Source organism: Brachycentrus maculatus, unplaced genomic scaffold (genome assembly GCF_059751285.1).
Source record: "Brachycentrus maculatus isolate JH-2025_06_01 unplaced genomic scaffold, ASM5975128v1 h1tg000343l, whole genome shotgun sequence".
NCBI lineage: Eukaryota > Metazoa > Arthropoda > Insecta > Trichoptera > Brachycentridae > Brachycentrus > Brachycentrus maculatus.
Genome location: NW_028281092.1, coordinates 379,955 through 395,321, shown reverse-complemented (window position 1 = coordinate 395,321; position 15,367 = coordinate 379,955). Strand labels below are relative to the sequence as shown.

Here is a 15,367-nt window from a genome sequence, read left to right as displayed (position 1 = left end):
GCCGCACATTCGTCTGAGGTATCGCATTTCGACTGCGTTCGGAAGAGCAAGACAGGTAGGAGAACGGCAGCTATGACTAAGACACTCATCTGTATCTTACACGCCGCCAATGTGTGCGAGTCATGTTATAATTTATATCCGAGTGCAAATTGAATACAATGAGAAAAACAGGAGATAGTGGATGACTAGACGACGTCTTCACAATGAACCGTAAAACCGCCATTGTCTCACAAGAACTGCTATGATAATATTAACATTACCATCCGGAATTCATAATATCGTATCATTGAACAAGTACAAAATGAATAAAAACATTTGATGCTTGGTCGGCGCTTCTGCAATACGTTATAAGACAAAAATCGTAAAATTACCACGTTAAAGCACACTAAGGGCGTTTGTCCACTACACGGAATTCGACATGATAAGGATATGATGAAATATGATGAAATTAACGTGTAAATTCTTTGATCACTAACAATGACAACTTATCTTTAGACATAGATATATGATGAAAAATGATGAAATTAACGTGTAAATTCTTTGATCACTAACAATGACAACTTATCTTTAGACATAGATATATGATGAAAAATGATGAAATTAACGTGTAAATTCTTTGATCACTAACAATGACAACTTATCTTTAGACATAGATATATGATGAAAAATGATGAAATTAACGTGTAAATTCTTTGATCACTAACAATGACAACTTATCTTTAGACATAGATATATGATGAAAAATGATGAAATTAACGTGTAAATTCTTTGATCACCAACAATGACAACTTATCTATGTAAAAAATGCCTTTACAGACTTGGGAGATTGTAAAATATATGCGTGATACTTTATAGGCTCTAGAAACAGTTGATATTGTGCATTGATCTCTTTGCATTTGTTGAGGATAATTATATTTGAGGACAAGAAAATGGTTACTTGGAATTTAATTGAGATAGATCTCTCATTAACAAATGAAACATTTATTTTATTCATCGATTGTCTGTTGATTCATACCCTAAGGGCGTTTGTCCACTACATGGAATCACACGGAATTTCACCGTCCGGCACGTCAGTTATCGCGATAAAACGATGATTGGCTTGTGCTTTTGTCCATCTTTCTTCGGATCGGTGCTCTTGATCGGTGCGTGAACACGTTGCGCGTAAATTCGATCACGCTAAACTTTCGTAGTCGTTTTCATTTTTAAAAATCGGACTGCCGGACGGTGAAATCCCGTGTAGTGCACAAGCGCCCTTAGGGCCAATCATCGTTTTATCATGATAACTGAAGTGCCGGACGGTAAAATTCCAAGTAAAACATAATGGAGCATATTAAACATCAAATCGAAATACTGTCTTCCCAAATTGAAGTAAGAGCGATTGTGCACTACACGGAATTTTACTGTCCGGCAGTCCGTTTTTTTTTCAAATAAAAGCGACTACGACAGTTTAGCGTGATAGAGTTCACGCGCACCGTGATCGCACCAATATGGAGAAAGACAGACCAGTGCACAAGCCAATCATACGTTTTATCATGATAACTGAAGTGCCGGACGGTGAAATTCCGTGTGGTGCACAAGCTCACTAACTATTTGGAATCGCCCACGCGGATTTCTCTGGGACAGTAGTCCGCCACCGGGTCTTACCGCTTACCATTGCAGCTGTCCGCCGAACGGCGACAGTCAATAAGGAGAACGACTGATCAATACTCGTAACCATCACACTTTACGTTTATCCCACGGCACTTGCCCGCAACTGGGTGGTAACGAAGTCTTTGAGCTATCCTATGGTAGTTGTATCTCGACACATATCGCTCACTCCTTTCAAGAACGTCATATATCAAAAATCGTTGAGCATGTTTTGGGAATGCCCACAAAATGTACTATATCCCAGCAAAAGCGGCATATTTTTAATTTAATATTTACCCGCTACAGGGCACAAAGTGTTGTATTTGCATTTTGAATAAAAGATATTGTTTAATTATTAATTTAAATATACTAAATATTTTTCAAATGGAGAAAAAACATTCAGGTTTTACCTAAAAAGATCTGTTGCACAGTAAAAAGTTCAATAAGTGGCTTGATATTCACTTTTAATACATTGTATTATATTTTTAAACTTTATCATATTTCAAAAAACTTGATTTTTCAGGAGATTGTTTTTAAAGTTTAAAAATATAATACAATGTATTAAAAGTGAATATCAAGCCACTTATTGAACTTTTTACTGTGCAACAGATCTTTTTTGGTAAAACCTGAATGTTTTTTCTCCATTTGAAAAATATTTGGTATATTTAAAAAAATAATTAAACAAAACCTTTTCTTCAGAATGCGAAAACAACACTTTCTGCCTTGTAGCGGGTAAATATTAAGTTGAAAATATGCCGCTATTTGCTGGGATATAGTACATTTTCTGGGCATTCCGAAAACATGTACAACTGAAAATTGTCGATTTTTGATATATGACGTTGTTGAAAGGAGTGAGCGATATGTACTTCACACTTCCAGAAAGCAAATATGTAAAGTGTAAAGTGGTGTCCATGGTCACATGTGTTGCCGAAAAAATCTTTTTGACCTTTGCGGGAACCTTTAGTCAACAATATGGAAATTCATGGAAATATGACCTAGATATTTGATTGAATTTACACCTGTGCTGCAATTTTATAGCTCTTTTACAAAAAAATACTAATTAAAGTTGATAAAATAACTACTGTTCAGACGCTTCGTAAAGTATTGATTAATTTTTTAAAATATGACCATGTTTCACCTTCTCGCTAGGAACTAAAATGGCTTCACATCAACTAGCGCATAAATTTTCAATCTTTTACGTTACCTACTTTACAATGTTCTTCACAAATCCGATGCACCTAAATATCGGGCTGAAGATTTTATATACCTCTCAGATCATGGTCTATCACTTAGTTCTTCCCAAGAAAGAACACTTTCCATTCCTCGCCATAACACATCAATCTTCAGTACTCCCTTCTCTGTCCAAGCGGCCAGACTATAGTATGAATTACCTCTCCTTGTAAAGAATACACCTTCTCTAATAACTTTTAAGATACGTCTGAGACATTACTAGCTATCATTAGAATAGTCCCTCCCTTAGTTTTTCCCTCTACCTCCTTCCTTAAACTCCCCCTTTCCTTTGCCCTCCTTATTATCATCTTTTGTAATACATGGTTTTTAAATGTCAATTTGTAATTAATGTTTTTTTTTTCAAATGTTCAAGTACTGTCTACCCTCTTGATTGCAAACAGCTATACTATATGGTATTAAACGTTTTGATCAATATCACTAGTCTGTTTTTGGTTGGTTGGAAGATATTGCTTTTTAGCAATAAGAACGCCAATGTACTTATTTCTTTTCTGTACATGAAGTTTAAATAAATAAAATGAAGTACTTGAAACTGGTCAGGTCAGAGGTATGAGGAGACGCATCAATGTGGAAGACGCGAAGATTGTTTGCAAAGACAGAGTGGTGTGGAGTTCTATTCTCTCTGCCTACCCCTGCGGGGAAACGGCTTGACGGTTGGTTAGTTATAGAATAGAATACTAACCATATCAAATATAAGTAAAAATTGGTAGAATATCTTTGATTCTCAAAAAAATTACAAATCGCGTTCTGATCAATTAATTAATAAAATAAAATTTAAGCAAATAATAAATAAAAACGGTGGCATTAATGATAAAAATAAACAATTTTCCAATGAGAACAAACCCGGAAGAAAACGAAATCAGTAATTAGTACAGTGGTCTAATGACTAGCAAAATAATTACGAATGATTTACCCGCAAATTTTGTTATTTTTATATCAAGGTCTATTGTTAAAGATATCTCGGTATTAATCAGTATAATCACTGGCGAATTTCTTGCGATTCGATTCGGAAACCGACAAAAATCGCAAGAATCAAAAATCACCAGACGATCTTTGCTACTCTCATCAAAATCAGTCAAAAAATAAGAAAGATGTGAAGGAACAAAAATAAACTATATTTCGAAAGGTGGGACCACTTTTTTCAGTTTATTATTAATTTTTATTATATTTTAAGACCACTTTTTTGAGTTTATTAATTTATTATTTTATTATAAATTAATTCTTTATTAAGTATTTCATTTTAGGACCATTTTTGAGTTTATTAATGTAAACACGACTAGTTTCGAAAACTATAGATGTTCTATTTAACAGTAACTAATTTGTATTGTATGTGTTTGTATTTTCACCTTATGATGAGAACATCTGTAGTTCCCTAAACTAGTCGTGTTAACGTTAATAAATATAAAAAGGTGGTATCTTATGCAAGTGTTCTATTTAAATTAAAATCATCATGTTTTTCTACAAAGTTAATGTCAAGTCAACTAAAAATACAGTGTGGTAAATCCGATAATCCTATTGAGTGGTCCAGTATTCTGTACTTCTGTCTACATAGTCTAGTGGTCGAAAAATGCGTTACATCGGAATAAGACACTGGGATGGATCTCCGACTGGACAATAATAGTCAATATGAAAAACTAAAGCCAAAAACATCAGATTTTCATAATGAAATAATCAATAGATATAAAAGTAAGAAGATGTGAATGAAAAAGGTAAATAGATCTTGAGGAATCGTGTTAATAAAATCACATCCATGCGTTGAACACAGACAAAACAAACATTAATATCTGAAAAACAAAACAGTATTGCGTCGATATAGATAAAAATGACAAACACGTTACAACAAAAGTCATAGAATTTAGAATTAGGTATGTTATTACATTGAAATCCTGTGCTGATATTAAGAAAAACACACAAAAGCCTTGAACAAACCATTCAAAAACCAACTAGGACAATTGATTTTGATCATTAAACTACTCAACCAGGGCTTGAAACTGCGTCTTTCGATATTCACGCAGGTTTTATCTCAAATGATCGCGAATCGGTTCAATATCTTGGATTTTGGTCAAAGGACCCAGGATCGAGCCCTGGGGCACACCGATTTTTATGGTGATGCAAAGATAAGCATCTAGATTGTTTTGATTTTAGTATCAAATGTTTCAATATTAAAATGATTTATTTAATTACACTGGATTATTCACCCCATGGATGAGATGTCAATAGTATCGGTGTCTCAACTTGATTTCAAATATCTATCGTTCTTTTTATATAAAAAAGGTGGAAATCTGAGCATCCCAGGGAATATGACCCGGCATACACTTGTGTAACCAGGTTATATTCACCATCCTCCCCATTCTTGAACATCACAAAAGTGTATGAAGTGATCGCTTAAGCCAGCCAAATGCCAGGTCGTAAGCCCTGGGATGCTCAGACTTTCATCTTACTCAATTTGAAAAATTATGATAGATGATTCACATCAAGTTGAGACACCTTATTTTTCAGTTGAAACGATTCTGGTTTTACATTTTTGACATCTCAACGTGGAATCTGATGAATAAGTCTAGGTATTTACAGGGCAAACGACCTTCCATAGGCTGGTTAAGTGATTACTTCACACACGTGAAATATTTAGCAATTTTTACCCCTGTTAATACCCAGACTTTCATATTCTTCATCATCTACGTTGAGTTTGATAAAAATGTAAGTATGAAAATGTAACTCCTAAGTGGAGACAATCCAGACTTGTGAACAAGTACTCAAAGTGTTGTAAATTCTGGTTTTAGTCATCTGTGGCACAAAACACTCATGCGTTCAAACCAAACCATGCGCACACCATTCAAAGTACCTTTTACACAGACCTGACTGCTCGATAAAGAACCCCCAGCAAGTTGTACCTTTGAACTTGGTCAAGTTCTCCTCGTAGACCTGGTCGTGCGGCCCGCTGGCTCCGTTGTCGTGCCCGTTGCCGTTAGGGGTCGTGTGCACGGGCCTCTGGTAGTACTGCGCGCCGCCGTTCATGGCAGCGCCGTCTCGGAGCGCCTCCTGGGGGTCGAACCCCAGACGGTCCTTGTAGTACGCCTGCGTCGACATGCCTGCTAGGTCGCCACTGTCGCGTCTGAAGCACTCTTCGCGATATCACACACAGAGGTCCTGAACTACCCGACACGGGAATCGATTCGGTCGATGATTATTAAATATAAATTATACAAATTATGGCAAACTCTCTTTTATATCACTTCCCTGCCGTTCGTTTCGCCCGACCGTTCTCGGATCCGCCAAAATCCAAGCGACGATCGCCGTAGCGACTGATTCAATAGCAGGGGTATGTTTTTGTTGTTGGTTCTCTTAAACGCGTGAGTCACGTTGCGATTCTTGGTGACACACTTTTTTATGCAAACTTTTTACAGAGCACCAGTCTTGTCTTTTTCAGCAAGGACGTTGTACATGTGCGATCATGTTTTATTCATTGAAAGAGAACTGAAGCGTTTTCCACGGCACATTTATCGCAGATGCGAGGTTAAAAATAATATATATTTGATTATATTTAAAAAAAAAAGGTATTTAGTTAACAATTAGGTATAATGGTTACTTTTATGGCAACTTGGTTATTTAATTTTTACTTTTTTATTATTAGTGACTTATGTATAAATATTTTTTTAGATTGAGCCGAATTTCAATATTATATATACATATATAAAAAAGGAATGTTAGGTTACTTTCGTTGTAAGTTTTCTTATTATTATTATTCGTTGATTTAATTCGATTCCCTGTGTGTGAGCAATGGACGGGTTGGTCTATCCCCTTTAGCACAGTTTAGCAATGGGTGGAAACTAAAAAGTCCGGGGTCACCTTACACTTCCTGTTACCCTATCCGGTGTCACTGTCTTCACTGTCGATATAATTTTTCACTTTTTAAAAATCACATGACACTTTTGAGTAATGACCTACAAAGAGAACAAGAGTAAGACATAACGAACGAAAGTGATCCGTTTAAAACCCTCATTTTCGTTCATTACGTCACTCTTTTGTCATATAAATAACCGCGGAAAAATGATTAAGAACACATTTTTAGACGCTGATGACTCGACTTTGTATGCTGTATTTGCGATAAATGCGAAGATAAACAAGCGAGAAGAATAAATTAAGAGCTCAGACGATATATGGTATAAGGTCAAACACACGAAACCAATATGGTATTTTAATGAAAATTACAGGTAGATACTACTTAATTACGGAAATTAAGTAAGAAATGGTTGATTTATTACGCCCGGCAATAAAGCACATAGAAGGAGAACCACTCGGATTTAAATATAATTAATAAGATTATAAAAAAAGATGATTTCTAGGGGTAATTTCTGATTTCTTCGCGGTTTATGGCCGACAGGCGTCGCATAGTATTAAAAAATGCGATTACATGAAATTTTAACAGTTTATTTTTCTTTCTTTTTAAAAAGAAAATATATTTGAAGCACTTTGTGATTTTCCATTTTATAATAAAAATGTAACTCTGTTTTAAAATCACTACAAATATTTTATTATAACTTAATTATAATGTCTCCCGGGTTTCGAAGCTAACCGCTTCTTTATCAAGACTGATTAATCATTTGATTGATCAGTTGATTAATCGACTGATTAATCTTCGAAACCGGTAGACATTATAGTTAAGTTATAATAAAATATTTATAGTGATTTTAAAACAAAGTTACATTTGAATTATTTAATTATAGTTTATTTATCTTGATTTGTTTAGTCTACATACGACAGATGCTGTCTTTAAAAAAAAACACTGCAAAATATAAACAAACTGAAGATAAAAACACAAATAAGCAGCGCAAACGCATGCAATTGCTGACCGGTGAAGTTAGAGAGATAAGACACCACAGAAATTATGTAGATTAACCATATTTAGGTTATATCCATTGATCAAACAGAACGTAAGATAGAAATCAGCGTAACAATGTTATCAGTAAATATTTTAACTAAAATTAGGGTACCCGATTTTTTTTTGTGAAAATAAACGAATTTCAAATGGCACCAGGTAAAGTAAAAATGTCAAATGGTGCAAAACTATGCAGTTTGCCCAAATTCTTAATCGTAAAGACAAAAATAAACAAGGATCTATGCAGCATTTTTCGGTGAAATCAATATCAATAAAGAATAAATGAGAAAATCGGGTAATAATTTATACGGGGTTTCGGATTCGATTTTTCACTCACAGGATTAAATTTCAAAACACTCGAAACAAGGAATGCGAAGGTAATTATGGTGTATCGCGTTTGACAGTGCGAGAGAGACGCCAGCACAGCGGCACAGACAACCGCACCACACGCGGTTCAAAAGGCGACTGAAACCACACTGATCGTCAAGAACTGTTCGGCCGTCCAGAGAGAGGGAGACTCGCCAAGACAATCAATTTCGCGAACCGACACGACGCTTCGAAGGAGACAGTCCATACGAACGATCCGCGAATCGATTGGTGCAAACGAAGATACCCTTTTCGCGATGGGTGCCCTTGCTCGATCTGATAATTAATTGATCAAAGATAGGGCGGGCGGGTAAGTTGTCACAGACGTTAGGCGGATGCTGCGGACGGAATTACAAGACCTGCTGGACAGAATCGAATTCAGAAGGCTTTCTAGAAAAGGACTTTTGATCGTTAATAGCACCACACTTCAAATGACCAAATTAGACTATAATTTGACCAAATTAAAGGTTGTGTTTTTTATCGCATTTATTTGGTCACGGTCATGTCTATTCTATCCAGACAATTGTTCTCTATAAGCCACGGTACTATTCTACTCACTTTTGTATTTGCTATTCATTTTCAACAATTCTTTCGTCATCTATTCACTCCACATAATCAAATCACGTTAGAGACCCGATGTATTTTCATATCCTTGAATTTCTTCTTAATGATTTTATTTGTTTCTTGAAAGTTTTTAGCAGATACTTTGTGGCGCATTTTGTAACCTTTATGTGACAAAACCGTAACTTTCTTTTTAAGCACTTTTGTTTTTGGTACTTTTTTCTCCAACCAGTTTCGACAAGCAGCTTGTCGAAACAATATTACACGCATGTAAAGTGATCACTCAAACCAGCCTATAACGGTCCCAGACATCCATACTCTTCTTCATCTTTGTTGAGATGTCAAAAAATAATACAAACTTATAGTTTTATTTTATAAAGGTTCTCTCTGATCCAAATATCAATAATGAATATTGTTTAGGTGGCGTGACCTGTCCATTTTGACAGGAATCGAATGAAACCTATTACATCATGAACTTGACTTTGCCTTTGTGTCTATGAAGAAGGAATTTGGACGTAGGGCCAAAGGGATATGCTTATAAATTGTGTTATCTCGAATCTGAATCCGTTTTGTTATGTAAAACCAGTCGAGTGCAGTGTTCAGTATTCGGATTAGTAGAAACAGCGGAGACAAGAGCGACTAACCCACATGCGCCGGCGATAGAACACATTCAGGTATCGGCTGTGTGATTACCGGTGTCACAAGAGCTAATTTATTGTCCGCGGGAGTGCTGTGAGGCGCGGGCGGGCCGGGGCTGTTAGGAGCCCACATCTCTGCCCAGCTGGAGGTGGAAACTGGAATTATCCGAGGAATATTCAGAAGACTGATAAAAAAATATATAAAACACTATGGTATATCAGGAGTAGTGTCGCATTCAAACAATCGCATCTCCTCGTACATACCCACTGATTATTCCGACTCCTGACTTGATTGTTCTCAAGTATTTGATGAGTATAATACTTGACCGTGCCAAATTTTCCTTGGTTGTACGTTGTTAGGAATATCAATGTTATTTCTTGAATGTTTTCCGCAGATACCTCGTGGCACATTTTATAAACTTTATAAAATTAATTAACCTTGTTTTCACCACTTTTTTATTATTATTTACTTACTTATAACCCTTATCCACACCCAATGGTGCATAGGGCACTGCATCGAATTGACGCAGTGTTATCTTGATCATTCCTTACATGAAGGCAAGGTGTTCAGGAACCAGTCCAGGGTAATATTAAATAAATATTACAGTGTAAAATCACTAATATTTATTTTCACCCCCCTGGGAATCGAACCCGGGACCTCCAGCACGGTAGCTAAACACGCTGACCATTACACCACGGAGGCGGACTTTTTTTATTAAAACAATTTAACCTACCGGTTTCGAAAATACCTTGTCATCATCAGGGTTTATTTTAAATCAAAAACATTTAAATACTCTCACCAAAAACTTCCACACACTCCATAAAATTTTGGATTTTTATGGAGTGTGTGGAAGTTTTTGGTGAAGTTTGGAGTATTTTAATGCTATCCCTGATGATGACAAGGTATTGTCGAAACCGGTAGGCTAAATTGTACTGACAAAAAAAGTGGTGAAAACAAAGTTAATTAATTTTATAAAGTTTAAATCAATGTCATTTTTAATATTTTATTTCAAGTCAGTAAGACATCAAAGTCTCTGATGAGATACTCAATAAAGTGCTTTTAAAAGTTGCCGAAAAATCTCTTCTTTTATTCAGAGTTTTTTTGACTCAGTTTTCTTTAATGCGAAATAAATAGCCAATTGACTCCTGCACCAGTCAGTCAAGATCTATGTAATATCGTGATATGCATGATGATTTATCCCAATCAGTAATCTCCAATTCTCCTCAATTGCTAGTCCGACTTATGGAATGAAAGTTTAAGGACGGTTAAATTATTCTTAGAAAATAGATGCATCGCAGTCTCTCAGACACGTCCAATTTACGTCAAGCGAATTTAAATTAATTTTACAACGTTTCGAGTGTGTCCAAATAATTTAATCAACTGGTCAAATTACAAGCTAAAATAAATTAAGCTGCAGTGTGACGGTTAGTTAGTTATGTGTAACCAAAATGTTGCATAAACACAGAGAAGTTTATCCGAGAGACTTACTTTATGAAACAAAATCAACACTTTTCAAAGGCTTTACTTTCAATGATATGAGAACATTTTAAGTATGTCCAAATACTTGTTCACAAATCTTACCTCCAATCAAAATGATGTAAATAACTTATCTGGTTAAATTATAAGCTAAAATAATAAAAATGTGAAAATGATATTTTCTGGCGTTTCTCATGTGTGTGATTATAATCCAGGATTCGGACCTCACATACTAATAAAAAGAGTTTCTGATCAATAAAAAGATCTTTTCATGTCACCAATAGATGTCTCTAGTGAAGTTCTAGAACAATTTTTCAAAATTGGTTTATATATATAGAATTTCCAAGAATTTGAGTAGTGTGGTGGTCAATAATGGATAGAATTGGTGAATATAACACGTGTGTAAAGTGATCACTTAAACCAGCCTATGACGGTCGTCAGCCCCGTAAATGCCCAGACTTCCATATTCTTCTTCATCTTTGATGAGATGTCAAAATATAATATGATATGAGAATGACAAAATCTGTTATAACCAATGAATCGAAAAAAAAATAATAACCAAATGACTAAGTGTTGATGTGCAACAAACGAGGTGTGAAAGAAAAAAAGGCAGCAGAAATAAATGCAGCAGTCGAAAAGCCAGCGAAAAGAATAAAAAAGTTAAAACCAGTAGCCGAAAAGCGAATTGCAGCCGTGGCCTTCTCCGGCTTACAAATAAAAACATTAGCAAATCGTCATTCGGTGCGCGAAAAGCGGCATTGCACAAGACGAGGCGCCACACACGAACAACTGAGGCATCACAATTACCATGGATTGTTCGGGATCACGCGCGGAGAGCTGCGTCCTCCGCATATCGGAGTCAGTACCGGGGGCAATTCATTCAACAGTCGCTAGTATCGTCTGTCCAATATGTTGCCCCATAGTCGAGCGGCGATGTCACGTCGCGATGTACAGGTACGCTCGAACGTGAGTTTGGGTCATAAAATGAAGAGCGAATGAATGAAGAGAGAAAAATTACTGCTAATAGCACGGCTGTCCAAACTCAAAACACAGTAAGGGACATTTTTTTGTAGTACTTTTTTTTGCATTTTTGGACTAAGCAGATTCTACTTAGTCCAAAAATGCAAAAAACAACGTACTGCAAAAAATGTCCCTTACTGTGTCCGCCTCCGTAGTGTAATGGTCAGCACGCTCGGCTACCGTTCTGGAGGTCCCGGGTTCGATTCCCAAGGGGGGTAAAAATAAATATAAGTAATTTTTTCACTGTAATATTTATTCTATATTACCATGGACTGGTACCTGAAGCGGAGGGCTGATCACCTTTCCTTCATGTGTAAAACGATCATGATAACATTGCGTTTATAAGACACAGTGCCCTATGCACCATAGGGGTGCGGATAAGGGTTTAATTATTATTATTATTATTACTGTGTTTTAAGTTTGGACAGCCAAGCAGCCATGATGTGGAAGACCACAAAAATAGGACTGGTTAATTTTTTTGTCAAACAAGATATTTTAGCACATATTTTGATATTTTGGCGGTAAAACAAATTTATGAGGCGAATGTTAGCGGGAAAAGAAGCAGAGGAAGACCGAGAAAAACATGGCTCGATCAGGTATGCCAAATACTTGAAAGTGGTCAGGTTAGGAGTCGTAACAATCGGCGGGTATGTATGAGGAGATGCATGAACGTGGAAGAGGCGAAGAATGTTTGCAAGGACAGAGTGGTGTGGCGCTCTATTCTCTCTGCCTACCCCTGCGGGGAAGCGGCGTGATGGTTAGTTAGTTTTATTTTTTATTTTTTAGATATTTTAGCGTGGTGGTTGGAGCGCTACGTGCAGCGCAGTCAAGGGATGAATGGAGAAGAGTCATTTCTTCGACAAGGGTCACAACCCTCAGTAATGAGGAGTAAGACGAATAAGAGAGATATATAATTGTCCAGTCAAATAAAATTGACAAAAGGTGAGTTTGAAATGTTTTTTTTTCGTTATTGAAATAGCGGTTTCTTGGTTGCCTCTCCATCTCCCCTGAAATTCTCAACTGATTTTTTACCTCCCCTTGTTTTCCCTATTTCTATCGATTTTATTCATCTTAAAAATTATAAAATTATAGGAAAAATTAATAGATAATACAGCAAAGCGACTGCCGGATCAATTAATGAAAGGAAATATTGTCATATTATTTTTTGACATCTCATCAAAGATGAAGAAGAATATGGAAGTCTGGGGCATTTACGGGGCTGATGACCCACCCTCATAGGCTGGTTTAAGTGATCACTTTACACATGTGTAACATTCACCAATTCTACCCATTATTGACGACCACACTACTCAAATTCTTGGAAGTTCTATATATATGAACCAATTTTGAAAAAATATTCAAAACAGCCCCGTAAATGCCCAGATTTATATATTCTTCTTCGTCTTTGATGAGATGTCAAAAAATAATATGAAAATAACTCCTGTAATTGGAAATATTGTCATTTTAGTTAAACGACCTCGGAATTAGTTCACTGCTCAAACCTGACACTGTAGATTACGACGTCGCAAAACGCATTAGCGATACCATTGCGAAACCCTTCGCACGCAGATCAAAATAATAAATAATGATGTCGTCGCAAGAAGTTGAAAATGTTGCAAGAGGATCGGAACACGACATGAGAACAATACCGGGCCGCGTGGGTGTGCCTCCGAAACGTCTCCAACAGCATCCGCAAAGACGGGACCAAGAGGTACTCCAAGTCTCGTGGACCTTTAGCGCCAGATGTTGTTAGAAAGTGCGACAGCCGAATGTTGCGCGAGAGCACGTTGCGTGTCGCGTTCGCCCCCGCACAAATGCCAGATTGTCATTGTCACACGCGTTCTCTTTCAACTCATTCGCATGATACTCTGGTAGGTAGATGCTAGATGCATGCCGAATTGGGTGACCTCACAGAATCTACGAACGGTCGTATAGTAAAAAGGGCTTGGTGAAGAACAAGGCACTGAAAATGTCACAGTTAACGGTAGCGATAAAACAGTCATACGTACGTATATATACACATATCGACGTGCCCTACGTAAAGTCTTCCAACTACATTTTGTCAATTTTGAGATATTTGGTGTACGTTATCAACTGACTGACACTCTACATATCGCTCACTCCTTTCAAGAACGTCATAAATCAAAAAACTTGATTTTTCAGGAGAACGTTTTTAAAGTTTAAAAATATAATACAATTTATTAAAAATAAATATTGGTGAGATGTAAAGAAGCTTTTTTATTAAGCAGAAACTCTTATATTAGTATGTGAGATCCGAATCCTGGATTATATTCACACACATGAGAAACGCCAGAAAATACCATTTTCATTTTTATTATTAAGCTTATAATTTGACCAGATAATTTATTTACAACATCAACCAAATACTTGTTTACCAAATCTGGATTATCTCCAATTGCAGGAGTTATTTTCATATTATTTTTTGACATCTCATCAAAGATGAAGAAGAATATGGAAGTTGTTGTAAATAAATTATCTGGTCAAATTATAAGCTTAATAATAAAAATTAAAATGGTATTTTCTGGCGTTTCTCATGTGTGTGAATATAATCCATATTTACCCGCTACAGGGGAGAAAGTGTTGTGTTTGCACTTTGAAGAAAAGGCACTATTTTTTTTTTTAAATATACTAAATATTGTTCAAATGGAGAAAAAAAACTCTCAGGTTTTACCTAAAAGATCTGTTGCGCAGTAAAAAGTTCAATAAGTGGCATGATATTTATTTTTATTACATTGTATTATATTTTTAAACTTTAAAAACAGAGGAAGACCGTAAAAACATGGCACGATCAGGTATGCCAAATACTTGTAAGTGGTCAGGTTAGGAGTCGTAACAATCGGCGGGTATGTATGAGGAGATGCATGAACGTGGAAGAGGCGAAGAATGTTTGCAAAGACAGAGTGGTGTGGCGTTCTATTCTCTCTGCCTACCCCTGCGGGAAACCTGCGTGATGGTTAGTTAGTTAGTTAAAAACGTTCTCCTGAAAAATCAAGTTTTTTTGATTTATGACGTTGTTGAAAGGAGTAAGTGATTTATAAAAATATATTTTTAAATATGATAAAAATATACCAGCAGTGGGTGGAGTCTTGCATCAGTGCGAGCGAATTGCAACCGCACGTAATCCGAAACGGATAACGTACCGAGAGAAAGTCGGCCGTTCATGTGGAAGATTAGACACGATATTCACGAATGGCCATTCCTGACCGTGCGACACTAGACGACCGCAGACTTGGACGTGTAAACATAAGAGGCACAACATAGAGTTCACTCTCGATTCGACGGGATCGATTCATCCGGGACTCTTCAGTCGGCAATATGGACCAAGAAGAGATGCTGCTGACCTAATCACATTACTTATTTTACGGAGGATATTCAAAAACAGGACGAAAAAGTAAACAATAAAGACTTTTAATACCAGTAGTATGGATATTATTCATTTAACATAACCAAGGAGTTTTAAGGGTTTATTAAGCCCTAATTCTATATGCTTAAAAGTTTTAAGGCGTCGGAAGACCTCAAAAACCTGGAAGACCT

The 15,367-nt window shown here is 36.4% G+C and overlaps 1 protein-coding gene across 1 annotated transcript in view; it reads right to left on the bottom strand.

The window, feature by feature from the left end:
• shot (dystonin-like protein short stop) overlaps positions 1-8,217 on the bottom strand; it is a 331,096-nt gene extending 322,879 nt beyond the window's left edge. The window contains exons 1-2 of the mRNA XM_088269259.1: positions 8,088-8,217; positions 5,766-6,815 (exon numbers count right to left, since the gene is read on the bottom strand). Coding sequence (XP_088125385.1) covers positions 5,766-5,961 — 196 coding nt within the window. The 5' untranslated portion in view covers positions 5,962-6,815; positions 8,088-8,217. The remainder of the gene's footprint in view (positions 1-5,765; positions 6,816-8,087) is intronic.
• Positions 8,218-15,367: the final 7,150 nt, after the last annotated feature.